Source organism: Macaca thibetana, chromosome 5 (assembly GCF_024542745.1).
Source record: "Macaca thibetana thibetana isolate TM-01 chromosome 5, ASM2454274v1, whole genome shotgun sequence".
Classification (NCBI taxonomy): Eukaryota; Metazoa; Chordata; class Mammalia; order Primates; family Cercopithecidae; genus Macaca; species Macaca thibetana.
This window is the reverse complement of record NC_065582.1, coordinates 75,715,825-75,734,608: the sequence shown is the minus strand read 5'-3', so window position 1 is coordinate 75,734,608 and position 18,784 is coordinate 75,715,825. Positions and strand designations below refer to the sequence as shown.

Here is an 18,784-nt window from a genome sequence, read left to right as displayed (position 1 = left end):
CCCTCTCTCACTTCCTTATTTCCAAGAAGCATTTGTTGACTACTTTGATCATATTGAAGGAACTGATTTTTCACATGGTATACTTTGAACTTTAGATAACCGACTTTATTTATTTTATTAGGTTCTGGCTGATAGATTGTCGACAGATCCAGGAATCCGTCACTTTTGCATCACAAGTATATAGAGAAATTATCTGCGTACCTTATATGGCCAAATTTGTAGTGTTTGCCAAGTCACATGACCCAATTGAAGCCAGGTTGAGATGTTTCTGCATGACTGATGATAAAGTAGATAAGACCCTTGAACAACAAGAAAATTTTGCTGAGGTGGCCAGAAGCAGGGATGTGGAGGTACTGTACCAAAAATAATAATAATAATTTATGCCATGCTGTTATACCTGTATTAATAGATTACATTTCAAATATAATTTAATAAATAGAATAATTAAAAAGTGAAAGACCAGTGCATATCTTGATCAGTTAGAAGGTCAATATCCAAAATCTCCCATTTTTAGTCATTTTGGACCTATTCAGTGGGACTGATTGGTGTATGTGAGAAGGTAAAAGATGATTCCTTTAAAGATTATTTGAGGAAAAATTATGAGTTATTGATAAACTCACAGTATGTAAGTGACTGTAGTACTTTAGATGTTTTTAGCTTTCCTTGTTGTCCTTATTTTTTAATAGTAACTAAAACAGTCTGCGAAGTATATCCTTTTGCATAAATGTTGAAGCAGGATGTCTAGTGCTTTTCTACATTACTTTTTCTTATTTCAGAATTTTCCATCAGTGTAGGTCTTTGGGTGTTGAAGTCCAGTAACCTGACTCATTACAATGCCAAAAGTTACCCAAGCAGGCCAGGCGTGGTGGTTCACGCCTGTAATCCCAGCACTTCGGGAGGCCGAGGTGGGTGGATCACCTGAGGTCACCAGTCTGAGACCAACCTAGCCAACATGGCAAGACCCCATCTCTACCAAAAATACAAAATTAGCCAAGCATGGTGGTAGACGCCTGTAATCCCAGCTACTCAGGAGGCTGAGGCAGGAGAATTGCTTGAACCCGGGAGGCAGAGGTTGCAGTGAGCCAGGATCACACCACTGCACTCCAGCCTGGGCAACAGAGTGAGACTCCATCTCAAAAAAAAAAAAAAAAAAAAAAATTACCCAAGCCTAAGTTAAATTTAGGATTTAAATGTATTTTGGGTTTGTGGAATATTGGGATACAGTTTTTACAATGAGAACATTATATGCTACCATGCATTAATGATTCCCATTACTAATAAGAAGAAAAAGCACTGGACATGCTGTGCCACAGATAGAATGTCAGTTGTCAATTTAAAGATTGTTGTATGTGTATTATAAGAATTTGAAGTTCCAAGTAGTACTACCACTTCTTTGTGTAAACAACAAGTTGTAATTGCAGCTACTTTATTGTTATTTCTCTGTTTTCACTCAGGTGTTAGAAGGAAAACCCATCTATGTTGATTGTTTCGGCAACTTGGTGCCATTAACTAAAAGTGGCCAGCATCATATATTCAGTTTTTTTGCCTTCAAAGAAAATAGACTTCCTCTATTTGTCAAGGTAATACATATATGGAATTTCGTGATGTCTTTTTTTCAAGATCAAGGAAGAATTTGACTTCTTTAGTAACAGAAAACTTTTGCTTTTCAGTCATCTTCAGAGTTTTCTTTTTAACCATATTTGTAATGTTTTACTGCCCTAGGAAACCAATCATTTTTATTTTTGAGGTTCAAAGTCAACCTGAATTTTTATAGACTATATTTAAGGATGAGAACAGGACAAATAATAGCCAACTCATTAATTAGGCACAGTGATCAGTATTTTCCAAATTTGAAGGAAAGTCTATTTATCTATTAAAACTTTTAAATATTTATGCTTAGATTTAAAAATATATGTGAACTTCACAAGTGTGGAGATCAAAAGAGTTCTAAGTGGCAACTTTTTATAATAAAATCTCTCAAAAGACCCAGGTCTCACTTAAGCTAATAAGAAATTATCTCCGATAGAGCTATAGACTTGATATATTTTCATAAATTCATTCAATAAACAGCATGGAGACGTGTGTGCATCTCTAAACAGAGACAACAAATCCCTAATCCAAGTTAGGGATCTGAGGTGATATATGCAAGTTTCATTTTAGATTCCAATCTATAAGGGATCACAAATGAATGAATAAGAGATTCAGGAAACAAAAAGGAGGTAATAATTCTACTCTGCTTTATTTTCCAAGCTCATTTTTCTTGTTTCTCACAATTTATTTCGCTAATCTAGCGGTCCTAACGCTCAATCCTATCAGGTATAGGCTGGCTTCTGTCTTTTTTTTTTTCCAGTCCTACTTCACCTACTCATTTCCAATTGTTCATCAGCAATGACTCTTTTTATTTTAATCCCTTATTTTCTTTCCAAACATGTGTTTGCAAACCTCTTATTGAGTTTTCCAAAGATCTCTACTGAGTCTCTCTCATTGTGCCATTTCTGGTTCAATTGTTTTGCCTGACTGATGATAGATTCTTACAGATCACCACATTAAGCAGTAACTGCTCGGGGTAATAGATCCATTTAACATAGACAGCTATATAATTAAGCTAATGTTTGATATCATTGGTGTGCAGAATCATTCTCCAAACAACCCAATAAAAAATGAGCAAAGTGCTTCAGTAGACATTTATCCAAAGAAGATACACAGATGGTCAATAAGCACATGAAGAGATGTTCAACAGTGTAGGGAAATGCAAATCAAAACTATGAAGAGATACCACTCCATACCCATTAGGATGGCTATTATTAAAACAAACAAACAGAAAATAAACAAATGTTAGGAAGGATGTAGACAACTTGGGGCCCTAATACATTGCTGGTGGAAATGCAAAATAGTGCAGCCACTTTGGAAAACACTACAGTTTTTCCTCAAAAAGTTAAATATAAAATTAGCATATGATTCAGCAATTCACTTCTCAGTGTGCACTGACAAGAATTTAAAGTAGAGACTCAATTACTTGCACACCAATGTTCTTAGCAGCGTTAGCCATGGTAGCCAGAATGGAAACAACCCAGAAGTCCAAACGTCCACAAACAAAATGTGGTATACACATGTAGTGGAATACTGTTCAGCCTTTAAAAGGAAGGAAATTCTAATTTGTGCTACAATATGGTAAATGAAATAAGCTAGACACAAAAGGACACATATTGTATGGTTTCACTTATATGAGATACCTAGGGTAGTCAAATTCATAAAGAGAGAAAGTATTTTTTTAATTTATTTTTTTGACCTCTCCTTGAAATGAAATAAAGATAGAAAGTAGAAGAGTAGTTGCTAGAGACAGGAGAAGGGGAGAATGGGGAATTATTGTTTAATAGATACTAGAATTTCAGTTAGGAAGATTAACAAGTTCCAAAGATGGAAGGTAGTGATGATTATACAATAATGTGAATGTACTTAATGCCACCAAACTAGACACCTAAAAATGATTAAAATGATAAGTTTTATGTTACATATATTTATTACAATTTTTTAAAAAAGGAATGAAATTCTGACACATGATACAATATGAATGAACTTGGAAAACATTATGCTGAGTAAAGTAAGGCAGACACAAATACTATATGGCTCCATTTCTACACGTTCCTAGAATAGGCAAACGTATAGAGACAGAAAGTAGAATAGAGGTTATTAGGGGCTGGGCAAGAGGGCAATGGGGAGCTGTTGTTCAATGGGGACAGTTTCTGCATAGGATGAAAAACGTTCTGGATAGAGGTAGTGCTTATACAACTTTGTGAATGTGCTTAATGCCACTGAATTTTCTGCCTCAAAATAGTAAAAATGGCAAATTGTATGTTATGTATATTTTACCACAATTATTTTAAGAGCTAAGTTCTGAAGACCTAATGTACAGCATTGAACTATAGTTAATTGTATGTAATGTATTACATACTTGAAATTTGCTAAGAGAGATCTCAAGTGTCACCACACAAAGGGGGTTGAGGTGGTTGATATGTTAATTAGTTTGATACGCTCATCATTTCACAATGTACACATATATCAAATCATCACATTGTACACCTTAAATATATGCAATTTTTGTCTACTGTACTTAAATAAGACTGAAAAAGAAAGCTGAATGATTTTTAAAAAGGCTTTCCAAATGGTAATAGGAAAAGAGAAAGGAAATCCTTTGAGTTCTTACCTAGCGTTAACAAATGAATTTTACTTTCCCTTTTCAAGCATCATCTAGTTAAAGTAAATACTGCACGTCAAATATGGGTGAAGCATGTATGTCTGTCTTGTTCAAGGTACGCGATACGACTCAGGAACCCTGCGGACGACTATCATTTATGAAGGAGCCAAAATCCACAAGAGGCCTGGTGCATCAAGCTATTTGCAACTTAAACATCACTTTGCCGATTTATACAAAGGTATTGTAAAATCTGCTATAGTGCAATTCAGGTAGTGTAGGAATTGATTTTTAAATCTTGTATTAGGTCAGTGCAAAAGTAATGGCAAAAACAGCAATTACTTTTGCACTGACCAAGAAAATGAATACAAACAAAGACTGAATGAAAGCACATGTAATAATCACGTTTGATTCTCTGTCAAATTTACAATTTCCACTTAAGAAAAATCATAGTGCCACCTGATTTCACATTAAATGCACTTTGATGCAAAAATTCTATTAATACACAATGGGCATGGAAGTAAGAAAATGTGACTTCAGATTTAACTTTTTGAAGAAATTTTTAAAACTAATTGGCTTTTCTTCATTATTGTTTTCATGTGCTTTCCTGAAACCATACTAGCACATTTGGCCCTATGAAAATATTAGAGTTCATCAGCCTCTGTTTACTACCAATTCACAGGTGGCTTACATATTATTAAATTCAGAGCTGCCCCATGATATTTTATTTTTTCTAAGTAATTATTAATTTTCTAACTTATCATATTTTAGGAGTATATAAACTGGTGTGTTGGTGCACATCTGTAGTCCCAGCTACTCTGGAGGCTGAGGTGAGAAGATCACTTGAGCCTAGGAGTTCAAGGGCAGATTAGGCAACATAACTTGTGTAAATTGTTAGTTAGAATAAAAAATAGTAGAAATAGTTGATTAGTAAAAAACATATCGCCATGTTATGAGGAGTAGATTTAAAACATTGTTGAAAAGAAAAAATACATTAATTCTGACCCCAAGTCTACCTACAGGAATTATTTTCTTTTCAAACCTCTCCCCATCACGTAATTCCTTGAATACTCTGATGAAATCAAAGAAGACAACTAAATCAATTAAATGTTGTGGATAATTTATGTTTCATTCTTTTAAACTTTTTTTAACCAATATTTCTTTTGAATAGGAAGCTCCCACATGGCAATCTATAGGTGGATGCAGAAGTTGTCAGTGTCTATATAACAGGTTGGGCAGGGTGATGAGTGGCGGCTGCTGAGACCTGGAGGGGAAGTAGGGATATATTTAAAATCCTAAATCTTGACATCAGAAAACAAAAAATGTCCCATATTTCTTTTTCCCCACCACAATTGTCAAATTTTATATTTGCTTAATGAATTATTCTTTGTAAATAGAGATCAACCATATAGAGAAAAGCTCGTAGCATTAGGTTTGACATTGTAACTTTTTATTAAATGAATAAAATAAAATATTATTTATATATGTAAATATACATTTTATTCCAAGAATTAAAATATAGAAATGGGTATGTCAACCCAAATGAGCATAATTTCATTGCATTTTGATGGTGCAGAATGTGTTTTGGGGTTTGTATTGCTGATTAGTAGTGAGTCAGCGGAGGCAGTATGCCAATAAGAGCCACAAAGAAATATGTACTGCTGCGGGCAAGCCACCTGAGTGTTACAGAAAGATGACTGAGCTTTGGCTGATTTCAGTGAGCTTTCAGTGTGCTCTAAGAGAAAGCATTAACTTTATTATTACATTTTATTTCTAAGTCAAGACATAGCGGACACAGCTATTAATGCTGTGATAGTCCAGTACAATTTTCTAATTTGTAACTCAAAAAGAAAAAAAAATGCCAGAGATTGTATATTGAAAATATACCTTAGTATTTAATAGCTCTTGGCTGGGCACCATGGCCCACACCTGTAATCCCAGCACTTTGGGACACCAAGGCAGGAGGATCGCTTAAGTCTAGGAGTTCAAGACCAACCTGAGCAACATAGCAAGACCCTGTCTCTATTAAAAAAAAAAGAAAGAAAGAAAGAAAAGAAAGAATTTAGTAGCTCTTTGTTAGAATAACGCTTCTAAATATTACCTGTGTATTGAAAATTTTTCACCATATATATAAATATACACGCTTATTTGTAGCTTTTAATATTTTCAACCAATATCTGTAATGATTGGGATATTATCATCACTATTTCTAAAGACAAATGCCATCCACTTCATTTAAGATCAAACTTTGAGACTGCTGTGGTGACCTAGTATCTGAAATTAGTAAATTTATAATATTAGTTCTTTTGTCTCTTGAATCTATAAACTTTGTATTTAAGCCAATCCTCTTTTCTGCCTGTCTTCTATAAACTGTTAGTAAGAAAAAAAGAGTATGCTGACTGTATGCTTGCCTGTTGATGCTTGTTGAAAGGGTATTTATTTACTCTTTCCTTTTCTTCTAAATACTCTCTACTCTTCCTTCTCTCTTTTTTCCATCTTGCATGGCATCTTGGGGCGGAAAGGAATCAGAGTCAGATCAAGAACAGGAGGAAGAGGTAATTTTATGACAATGTCATTTGTTAACGGCTGTGTCATTGCTGTAACCACTAATAAGAGCACATAGTTAACCTGTGTTCTTAGAAGGGGTAGGCGGTTCTTCTTAGTATTTAAAGGGGCACAATTTCACTTAACCTCTCTAAGCCTCTGTTTTCTCATCTTGTGGAGCAACTTAAGGGAACAGCAAAGTTTCCCTATAAACTGTTGCCATGTCTCTATGCAACACTATCTTTCTCCACCAACTACTGAGAGCTAAACCATTATCTCAGGGGTTCTTAGTCGGAAGACATCTAGTGGTTGAAACTCTTTTTATACTAAGATGTTATTAATGTCTTAATTTTTAATTAATTAATTTTTAATTTACTACATTTAGTAAAATTTACTACATTTTTAATGTACTAAGACATTATTTGCCTTTTAAACTTCTATATCCTCACAAACTATAGAGGAATCTTCCAGAGTCTATACTACATGTGATGACATTGCCACTCTGGCAATTAGTGGAATGTATGCTTGCATACTCTTAGGTTCTAGCATTTTCTTAGCCTTCATTTGTAATACAGGTATCTGTTTATACATATCACTCACCATCAGAAGTTTTTCAGGCTCCTCAGTACTTTTGGGGAGTGTAAAGGGGCCCTAAGACCAAAGAGTTTGATAAACACTGAGACCAAAAAACTTTAAGAGGCATATAGTTGATTCCTTAGGCTATAATATTATAATGCAGAACTATGCTAATAATAAGAATTTCTTATAAAGTGGGATCTTTACTAAGTGTTGCACATGCCTCATCAATATTGATCTCTCACAACCACCTATGAGGTGTTCGTTATTAAATATTACATTATAGATGAAGAAAGCAAGTCTTAGAGAGGTTACCTTGAATAAATAGCTATATGAATTAAACCTGCTTCAATATTTAAAGCAAATGTGTGTTTGTCTCCATTATAAAGATCTGCAAATGCCCAAATATTATAATAGAAATGAAAAACATAATTGGAAAACTTAAAATAATGTATTTGTTTCTAAGATAGACAGATGCATATGTTACTAGTTTTATGTAAATGTTTTCAAATATACTAGTTTTCTTTTTTTAAATGTTACTCCAATGCATTCAAAATAAAAAATATAAAAATATATAATAAATACACTTATACCCACCAGCTTAAAATGTAAGACCTTATCAGTTCAGAAGATGCCCCTGGATTCACTTTTTTTCTGATACCTTGGCAATGGAGCAGGGTGAGAAGGGTGATTATAGACTCACTGTCCTGCCGTACATAGCCATATACACAACCGACTTAAGACTGAAGTCATTCTTTCCCTCAACTGCACAGTCACTCTTTGCTTCACATACTCCGTTTCCTTCCTGTACTCAGTGACCCTACCACCACAGCTGTTAAAAATGATAGGGAAGCCAATTTTGCCCTGTTCACAAATCACTTTTTTCTGTTAGATGATTTTCCTACTGAATACTTTCTGGAACTATTCAGGGCAATAGATCCAGTTCATATTCTTTTCAGTATCTGGAATGCTGACTTATTATTAATGATAATGAAACTACTTCTGTAGAACATATCACCCTAGCATTGCTGTTTCTCATCCTTTCCTTTTTCTCCACTAAATGGAAACTTATTATTTAATACTGACTTCACCCTTTTTCTGACTTATTCCCTAATAAATATGTATCAAAACCAGCCTGGGTCATATCTTCCCAGGATTAACATGCTAGAAAGGACTTTCTACCTGTAGTGTCTAGAAAACAGAAGTTTTTTTCCAAAGTCAGGATAAGAATCATGGAGACTGTCAGGAAAAACTGTAGCAAATTACTCTGACCTTCCTATAGCTATGGTGTCACCAACATGTATAATTACGGATAGGAGCTTTTTGTGCACACCAGGGGCTATCAGCCAAGGCAGTATTTGTAACCATTCAATTTATGTATGTTTTCTTTCAGATCGATATGACATCAGAAAAAAGTAAGAATTTAAAGAAAATTGAGTTTGTCTGAAAGCTGGCTACCATAAAAAGAAGCATGAATTAAAATGCAAGCTAGTTGCTATTACTAACCACTATAGTAATTAAATTTTTATATTATCCTTATTAATCATTAATATATTTATAAAAGCAGCTTGGCCAGTTAAATTACAAATATACCTGATTTGCGAGCTAATTAGCAGTAAAATGCAATGATTATTCATCTAAGCATTCACTTTCTTTTGACATCCTTGTTAACCCTGGTATTGCTGTTATGCTTGTTTAGAAACCCACCCTACCGTTTTGTCCATTTGTTAGCACAACATTGTCATCTCATTATTTTTTAAGCACTGACATGACAGTATCACTTTGTATGTAATGCAATAGTGACTTCTGTAGAGAGCTCATTATTTTTGTAGGATACACCTGCAAAAGTGATACTGTCTAATAGTTCTTAGCTGAAGCTAATCCCATCCAATGCCTGCCCCTTCCCCCATCCCACTCTTGCACTTTTTACTGTGGTGAAGTGTAACCAACGTCTATAGAGCTGAGGTCTAACAGACTTCTGTGAAAACTTTCTGAAAACAAAACAAAACAAAACAAAAATAAACAAAAATGAAGGGCCAAGAATGCAAAAATTAAAACCCCCTGGATAAAGTTACTAATCACAACAGCATATTATTATAGGGCTCATTTTAAATAATGATGCAAATCCCAAACCTGATCTAGTAGGGAGAACTGTTTTTTACAGACCTTAAAAGAGCTGTCGTAGAACTCATTTCAGGTTTGTAATAGCCAATTAACATTTTAGTTTGTTGGACTGTTTCTAGTGACTGTCTGGCTTCTTATGTGGAAGCTCCAGTGAATTTTACAGATTTCTGCTTTCGTGCCCCAAATGCTTTTTAAAAATATGATTTTTAAAGTTTATTGAATATCAGTAAATTTTATTTCAGAGTTTATTTTGATTTGCTGTATTTCAGAGTATAGTCCTAAAATGAGAAAACTTAGAACCATGTTCAATATGCTCATTTGGTCCTACACAATGATCTGAGGGCTTTTTTTAAAAAGTCCTAGGACAATGTAATTTACTACCAGGTTTTTGAAGTTGCTTTGAATGAGGCTTACCTTCATGTTAAAGCATTATTCAGATCTGGAATATTCACATATCCACATACTGTATCTCCTCAACAAACACAGATTCTCCCAAGAGAAGGCACTTTTGTTTATATGACATGTCACATTGCCTTCATTGATTCCTTTTTTTAAGTGATTTTACTTTATTCTCTCACTTTCTTCTTCAGAACTACTCCATTTATTTAAATGGCCTCTTACTTTGCTCCCCGATACAAACTAGTAAGAATTAAAAATTAATTCATCCATATGGCTCAATTGTTAAAAAAAAAGAAAAGAAAGAAAGAAAAGAAAGATAAAAAATGTTACCATGTTGCTATAATGCCATGGATTTTCCTGAAGGATTTCTAGGTGTTTTGAGTGTTTCAAAAGTTTTAAATACAGACTCATGTTTGCTTTTCTTTTAAAGATAATCATTAGATTATTTTCATCTATGTATAAACTGATCTCTAAAGAAGGGCTCTGTGGAAGGGACTCTTACCTGAAGTCTTTTTATGAGCACATTTTAGAAGAGTTTACTGAGTTTTCTTCCTTACCTTTAATGGGTATAAGCCCCCACAACCTAAGCCTCCAATATACCACCTTCAGCAGCTTATGCATGGACTCGTAGAGAAATAAGTACACTTTGCCACAGTAACATTTTACATATCTGTTCTAAATTCCTGCCATCCTCCTGCCCATGCGTTTCAGCAAGGCCGCCTCTCCCAGCAGTTTTACTCCACCTTTGCTTTGCATGGAAATAACTTGGCTTACATAAACTGTGTGTGTGTCCTGTGTGACTGTCTCTGACTTGGGTTGCCATGCATCACATTTTAACTTTGGACTCACTTATAAGTTTAATCACAATTGTTGTTTCTGTTGTTTTTCTTTCCTTTCCTTTATTTCCCTCCTTGGTCTTTCCATTCTATGTCTCAACAAGGAGGTTGCTCCAAGGAAAGGACCATGCCTCTTAGCACCAGACTGTTTCATTGTTAGGTGTGAATTTCCCTTAGATGAAATGCCGGTTTGCAGCTGATTCAGATATATTTTATATAGTCTTTGTATATTGGTAGAACTAAACATACTGAATTTCAGATTTTTATATGATTAAAAATGTATATACATCATTAGATGTTTTTCTGAGCTTGCTACTACTGGCTTTCTCCTAGAGGAAATCAACTTTCTGCAATTTCTAATGCTTTTTTTCTTATTTTTTCTCCATGGTTTTTTTTTTTTTCAACATTGATCTGTAACGTCTGAACAATCTTGAGATACCTCTGTGTAATTTCACTGCGTTCTTTGTTTTGATACATAGTGTTTTTTTTTGTGCGTATGTCTTGTTTTAGCTTTGTTGTATGTATGGATGTGCTACAAGTGAGAAAAATTAAGCAAGTTATTTCCTGCTCATTTTTCCTTTTCAGTTGTTTTTTTTCCGTTAGCCTTGCTTTGCTCTTGTACCCTGAGGCCTTGTGGATCTACCATTCCCAGCCCATTTTGTTGCCCCTCCCACCACCACCACAGGAAAAGACGCTGTGTCGTTTCAGTCCTGATTACATTTGCCAATATATTTTTTGATTTCCATTTTACTTTCAATGTTTTTCATTCACATCAAAGATGATGAGACAGAATCTACAGAAACATCTGTCCTGAAAAGTCACCTCGTTAATGAAGTTCCTGTCCTAGCAAGTCCGGACTTGCTCTCTGAAGTTTCTGAGATGAAACAAGATTTGATCAAAATGACCGCCATCTTGACCACAGATGTGTCTGATAAGGCAGGTTCTATTAAAGTGAAGGAGCTGGTGAAGGCTGCTGAGGAAGAGCCAGGAGAGCCTTTTGAAATCGTTGAAAGAGTTAAAGAGGACTTAGAGAAAGTGAATGAAATCCTGAGAAGTGGAACCTGCACAAGAGATGAAGGCAGTGTGCAGAGCTCTCCGTCTGAGAGAGGATTAGTGGAAGAGGAATGGGTTATTGTCAGTGATGAGGAAATAGAAGAGGCTAGGCAAAAAGCGCCTTTAGAAATCACTGAATATCCATGTGTAGAAGTTAGAATAGATAAAGAGATAAAAGGAAAAGTAGAGAAAGACTCAGAGCAGCTACAGACAGTTCAAGATAAGGCAGGGAAGAAACGTGAGGCTCTGGCTGTTGGCAAGAGCTCTGAAAAGGAAGGGAAAGACATACCCCCAGATGAGACACAGAGTACACAGAAACAGCAAAAACCAAGCTTGGGAATAAAGAAGCCAGTAAGAAGGAAATTAAAAGAAAAGCAGAAACAAAAAGAGGAAGGTTTACAAGCTAGTGCAGAGAAAGCTGAACTTAAAAAAGGTAGTTCAGAAGAGTCATTAGATGAAGACCCAGGTTTAGCCCCTGAACCTCTTCCCACTGTCAAGGCCACATCTCCTTTGATAGAAGAAACTCCCATTGGTTCCATAAAGGACAAAGTAAAGGCCCTTCAGAAGCGAGTGGAAGATGAACAGAAAGGTCGAAGCAAGTTGCCCATCAGAGTCAAAGGCAAGGAGGACGTGCCAAAAAAGACCACTCACAGGACACATCCAGCGGCATCACCCTCTCTGAAGACAGAGAGACATGCGCCAGGGTCTCCCTCCTCTAAAACAGAAAGACACTCTGCTCTTTCCTCTTCTGCCAAAACTGAAAGGTACCCTCCAGTATCACCATCAAGTAAAACTGAGAAACACTCACCTGTGTCTCCCTCTGCAAAAACGGAAAGACATTCACCTATGTCATCTTCGAGTAAAACTGAGAAACACTCACCTGTGTCACCCTCGACTAAAACTGAAAGGCACTCCCCTGTGTCATCTACAAAAACAGAAAGACACCCACCCATTTCACCTTCAGGCAAAACAGACAAACGTCCACCCGTATCGCCCTCCGGGAGAACAGAAAAACACCCGCCAGTATCGCCTGGGAGAACAGAAAAACGCTTGCCTGTTTCACCGTCCGGAAGAACGGACAAGCACCAACCTGTATCAACAGCTGGGAAAACCGAAAAGCACCTGCCTATGTCACCTTCTGGCAAAACAGAAAAGCAACCACCTGTATCCCCCACTTCAAAAACAGAGAGGATCGAAGAAACCATGTCTGTTCGGGAGCTGATGAAGGCTTTCCAGTCAGGTCAGGACCCTTCTAAACATAAAACTGGACTCTTTGAGCACAAATCAGCAAAACAAAAGCAGCCACAAGAGAAAGGTAAAGTTCGGATAGAAAAAGAAAAGGGGCCGATACTAACCCAGAGAGAAACTCAGAAAACAGAGAATCAGACAATCAAACGAGGCCAGAGACTCCCGGTAACGGGCACGACGGAATCCAAAAGAGGAGTTCGTGCTTCCTCTATAGGAGTTAAGAAAGAAGATGCAGCTGGAGAAAAGGAGAAAATTCTGAGTCGCAAAATACCTGAACCTGTTCAGTCAGCACCTGAAGGAGAAAGCCACAGAGAGAGCGAAGTCCCCAAAGAAAAGATGGCTGATGAGCAGGGAGACATGGATCTCCAGATCAGCCCAGATAGGAAAACCTCCACTGACTTCTCTGAGGTCATTAAGCAAGAGTTGGAAGACAATGACAAATACCAACAATTTTGCCTGAGTGAGGAGACAGAAAAGGCACAGCTTCATTTAGACCAAGTACTCACTAGTCCTTTCAATACGACATTTCCACTCGACTACATGAAAGATGAGTTCCTTCCAGCTCTGTCTTTACAAAGCGGTGCTTTAGATGGCAGTTCTGAAAGCCTAAAGAATGAGGGGGTAGCCGGCTCTCCGTGCGGCAGTCTGATGGAGGGGACCCCTCAGATTAGTTCGGAAGAAAGCTATAAGCATGAGGGCCTAGCAGAGACCCCTGAGACAAGCCCAGAAAGCCTTTCTTTCTCACCAAAGAAAAGTGAGGAGCAAATTGGGGAAACAAAGGAAAGCACCAAGATAGAAACCACCACAGAAATTCATTCAGAAAAAGAGCATCCCACAACCAAAGACATTACTGGTGGCTCTGAAGAGCGAGGTGCCACAGTCACTGAGGGCTCGGAGACCTCTACTGAGGGTTTTCAGAAAGAGGCCACTCTAGGCTCTCCCAAAGACACAAGCGCTGAAAGAAAAGATGATTGCACAGGTAGCTGTAGTGTAGCATTAGCTAAAGAGACACCCATAGGACTGACTGAGGAGGCAGCCTGTGATGAAGGTCAACCTACCTTTGGTAGTTCAGACCACAAGACACAAGCTGATAGTGAGGCTCAGGAATCCACAGCCACCTCAGATGAGACAAAGGCCTCGCCGCTGCCTGAGGCTTCTGTAAAGACAGATACAGGAACTGAATCAAAGCCTCAGGGAGTCATTAGAAGTCCCCAAGGGTTAGAACTTGCACTCCCTAGCCGAGATAGCGAAGTCCTCAGTGCTGTGGCTGATGACTCATTAGCAGTGAGCCACAAAGACTCTCTGGAAGCCAGCCCTGTGCTAGAAGATAACTCTTCACACAAAACCCCTGATTCTCTGGAGCCAAGTCCTCTGAAAGAATCCCCTTGCCGTGACTCTCTGGAAAGCAGCCCTGTTGAACCAAAGATGAAGGCTGGAATTTTTCCAAGTCACTTTCCTCTTCCTGCAGCTGTTGCCAAAACAGAACTCTTGATGGAAGTAGCCTCTGTGCGGTCCCGGCTACTCCGAGACCCTGACGGCAGTGCTGAGGATGACAGTCTTGAGCAGACATCGCTCATGGAGAGCTCAGGGAAGAGTCCCCTTTCTCCCGACACTCCCAGCTCCGAAGAAGTCAGCTATGAGGTTACACCCAAAACCTCAGATGTAAGTACACCAAAACCAGCTGTGATTCATGAATGTGCAGAGGAGGATGATTCAGAAAACGGGGAGAAAAAGAGGTTCACACCTGAAGAGGAGATGTTTAAAATGGTAACCAAAATCAAAATGTTCGATGAACTTGAACAAGAAGCAAAGCAGAAAAGGGACTACAAAAAAGAACCCAAACAAGAAGAATCCTCTTCATCCTCTGACCCAGATGCAGACTGTTCAGTAGACGTGGATGAACCGAAATGTACAGGCAGTGGGGAGGATGAAAGTGGTGTCCCTGGGTTAGTAACTTCAGAGAGCAGGAAGGTGTCTTCCTCCTCAGAAAGTGAACCTGAGTTGACACAGCTAAAAAAAGGTGCTGACTCAGGCCTCTTACCAGAACCAGTGATTCGAGTGCAACCTCCTTCACCACTTCCATCAAGCATGGACTCCAATTCTAGTCCAGAAGAAGTACAATTCCAGCCTATTGTTTCCAAACAATATACTTTCAAGATGAATGAAGAGATTCAGGAAGAGCCAGGTAAATCAGAAGGAGAAAAAGATTCTGAATCCCATTTAGCTGAAGACAGTCACGCTGTTTCCACTGAAGCTGCAGATAATTCTTTTGATAAGCTAAACAGAGACACTGATCAGTCAGAAATCTGTGGTGGCCATGGGTGTGAGGCCATGAGTCCTAGCAGCTCAGCTGCTCCTGTCTCTTCAGGTCTGCAGAGTCCAACTGATGATGATATTGATGAACAGCCAGTCATCTATAAAGAATCATTAGCTCTCCAAGGCAGTCATGAAAAAGACACAGAAGGAGAAGAGCTTGATGTTTCTAGAGCAGAATCTCCACGAGTAGATTGCCCCAGTGAAGGCTTTTCACCTTCGTCCTCTTTGCCTCATTGTTTGGTATCTGAAGGAAAAGAATTAGATGAAGACATATCCACCACATCTTCTATTCAAAAAACAGAAATCACAAAAACTGATGAAACATTTGAGAACTTACCGAAGGACTGCCCCACTCAAGACTCATCCATTACTACTCAAACAGATAGATTTTCCATGGATGTTCCTGTGTCCGACCTAGCTGAGACGGATGAAATCTATGATCGCCAAATAACTAGCCCTTATGAAAATGTCCCTTCCCAATCTTTTTTCTCTAGTGAAGAAAGCAAAACCCAAACAGATGCAAATCACACCACAAGTTTTCACTCTTCTGAAGTGTATTCTGTTACCATCACATCCCCTGTTGAAGACGTTGTGGTGGCAAGCTCCTCTAGTGGAACTGTTTTAAGCAAAAAATCTAATTTTGAGGTCCAGGACATAAAAGTGGAATCCCAACAAGAAAGTACCTTGTGGGAAATGCAATCAGACAATGCCTCTTCATCTTTCGAGCCTACTATGTCAGCTACAACAGCAGTTGTTGGTGAACAAATAAGCAAAGTCATCATCACAAAAACTGATGTGGATTCTGATTCTTGGAGTGAAATTCGGGAAGATGATGAAGCTTTCGAGGCTCGTGTGAAAGAGGAAGAACAAAAGATATTTGGTTTGATGGTAGACAGACAATCACAGGGTACCACCCCTGACACCACTCCTGCTAGGACCCCAACTGAAGAGGGGACCCCAACAAGTGAGCAAAACCCATTTCTGTTTCAGGAAGGAAAATTGTTTGAAATGACCCGAAGTGGTGCCATTGATATGACCAAAAGGTCGTATGCAGATGAAAGTTTTCACTTTTTCCAAATTGGTCAAGAATCCAGGGAAGAGACTCTCTCTGAAGATGTGAAAGAAGGGGCTACTGGGGCTGAGCCCCTACCGCTGGAGACATCAACTGAATCACTAGCACTTCCAGAATCAAAAGAAACAGTGGATGATGAGGCAGACTTACTTCCAGATGACCTGAGTGAGGAAGTAGAGGAAATACCTGCTTCGGATGCTCAACTTAACCCCCAAATGGGGATTTCAGCCTCCCCTGAAACACCGACAAAAGAGGCTGTTAGTGTAGGGACCAAGGACCTCCCCACCATGCAAACGGGCGATATGCCTCCTCTGTCTGGTGTAAAGCAGATATCCTGCCCCGACTCTTCTGAACCAGTTGCACAAGTCCAGTTAGATTTTTCCACAGTCACCAGGTCTGTTTATTCAGATAGGGGTGGTGATTCTCCCGATTCTTCCCCAGAAGAACAGAAATCAGTAATTGAAATTCCTACTGCACCCATGGAGAATGTGCCTTCTACTGAAAGCAAATCCAAAATTCCTGTAAGGACTATGCCCACTTACACCCCAGCACCTCCATCTGCAGAGTATGAGAGTTCCCTTTCTGAAGATTTGCTATCCAGTGTAGATGAGGAAAATAATGAGGATGAAGCAAAACCAAAGTCCAAACTCCCTGTCAAAGTACCCCTCCAAAGAGTTGAACAGCAGCTCTCAGATCTAGACACCCCTGTCCAGGAGACAGTGGCTCCTCAGGGACAGGACATGACAAGCATCGCACCAGATAATAGAAGCAAATCTGAATCTGATGCTAGTTCTTTGGACTCAAAGACCAAATGCCCAGTAAAAACCAGAAGTTACACTGAGACAGAAACAGAGAGTAGAGAGAGGGCAGAGGAACTTGAGTTGGAATCAGAAGAAGGGGCCACAAGACCAAAGATACTTACATCCCGATTGCCAGTTAAGAGCAGAAGCACCACATCTTCCTGCAGGGGTGGCACTAGCCCAACAAAAGAAAGTAAAGAGCATTTCTTTGACCTTTACAGAAATTCCATAGAATTCTTTGAGGAGATTAGTGATGAGGCTTCCAAGTTAGTGGATAGGCTGACACAGTCAGAGAGGGAGCAGGAACTAGTTTCAGACGATGAAAGTAGTAGTGCCCTGGAAGTATCAGTAATTGAAAATCTGCCACCTGTTGAGACCGAGCACTCAGTTCCTGAGGACATCTTTGACACAAGGCCCATTTGGGATGAGTCTATTGAGACTCTGATTGAACGCATCCCTGATGAAAATGGCCATGACCATGCTGAAGGTATTTGCCAGCCACTGGGATTCCCTGTGCTACGCATGTCATAAAATTGATATAGTTTTTTTGTATGTTGTTTTATTTGATGATTTGTGTCTCATTTTCTTTAAGCTTTCTGTAGTGGCTAATGTGTTTGTGTAAGCCCTTTGTGTTTTGTGCTTTCTTTGTATACTCTTGTCTAAGAAAACAATCTCAAGATTGAGTAATGAGAATGCTTATGGAAAACATAAACATAATAACCAGGCAACAGTGATCTTGCCTTTCTTTAGCCTCTGCACGTAATAAGGCCATGCGAGCTTTGAGTTTTGTTGTTCTGAAGTCCCGAGCTTAGACTCAAATTAAGCACTTTTGCACATGAATATATTGTATTTTGTTTCATAGTATGAAGACTCATTGCTTTTCTTCTTACCTTTGCATACTTTAAAATAATTTGTACTTACAATTTTGTAATCATTAGGAAGCCATTTGCTTGAGAAGATTTCACATAACATGAAATTCTAATTGTTGTGGATCTGTTTTTGATTCAGAAAGGTTGGATTTCAGATACCATTGGTAAATACTTTAAGCAAACAAACCTAAGGTAAAAATATGCTTTTCATTTATGTGGTAGATGAATGGAGAATGTACTCTAATTAGATGCAGCAGACAACAAAAACTCAAACTTTGCACAGTTTAAGTTGACTGTGAGGGGATGATGGCTCTTTGACTTATGAAAAAGGAAACCATAGATGGCTTTGAAAAGTAGCCTGTGTTCTTCCAATATCTCTACAATGAAGACTGCCATTCTTAAATTGAGGTTATACAAAATTTCCTATACCATGGTCTAAAATGCTGCCCATCAATCAGTGGGAGTTAAACATGAATGGGAAAATTATAGTTTATAGGAGTGAGTAGTATATAAGCTTAATAGCAAGAAGGCAGAAACATTGCCCCAAAGACATATATGCATACAGATACAATATACACATATAAATGCATATGCTTTTATCCCTGTTTCTCCAAGGTCACCAGGACCAAATGCTGTTTCTGGCCACACTAATCAGGATGGCCTGATCAACTCATGATCAACATCTCTTGTGAATCCCTGCTGTGTTTCCTTTCAGAAATGACCTGGAAATGATCTATCCCTCCACAAGCAATAAT

General features: G+C 38.2%; 1 protein-coding gene across 41 annotated transcripts in view; it reads left to right on the top strand.

The window, feature by feature from the left end:
- The window catches only part of ANK2 (ankyrin 2), a 695,484-nt gene that overhangs the window by 653,564 nt on the left and 23,136 nt on the right, over window positions 1–18,784 (top strand). For 34 of the 41 annotated variants that reach the window (XM_050792405.1, XM_050792409.1, XM_050792407.1 and 31 more), the window contains 5 exons: window positions 122–350; window positions 1,455–1,580; window positions 4,311–4,433; window positions 6,715–6,747; window positions 8,706–8,727. In XM_050792405.1, the coding sequence (XP_050648362.1) occupies window positions 122–350; window positions 1,455–1,580; window positions 4,311–4,433; window positions 6,715–6,747; window positions 8,706–8,727 (533 nt within the window). Of the gene's footprint in view, window positions 1–121; window positions 351–1,454; window positions 1,581–4,310; window positions 4,434–6,714; window positions 6,748–8,705; window positions 8,728–11,449; window positions 17,648–18,784 lie in introns of all 41 variants that reach the window. The other 7 variants (XM_050792376.1, XM_050792374.1, XM_050792386.1 and 4 more) reach the window with 2 other exon arrangements.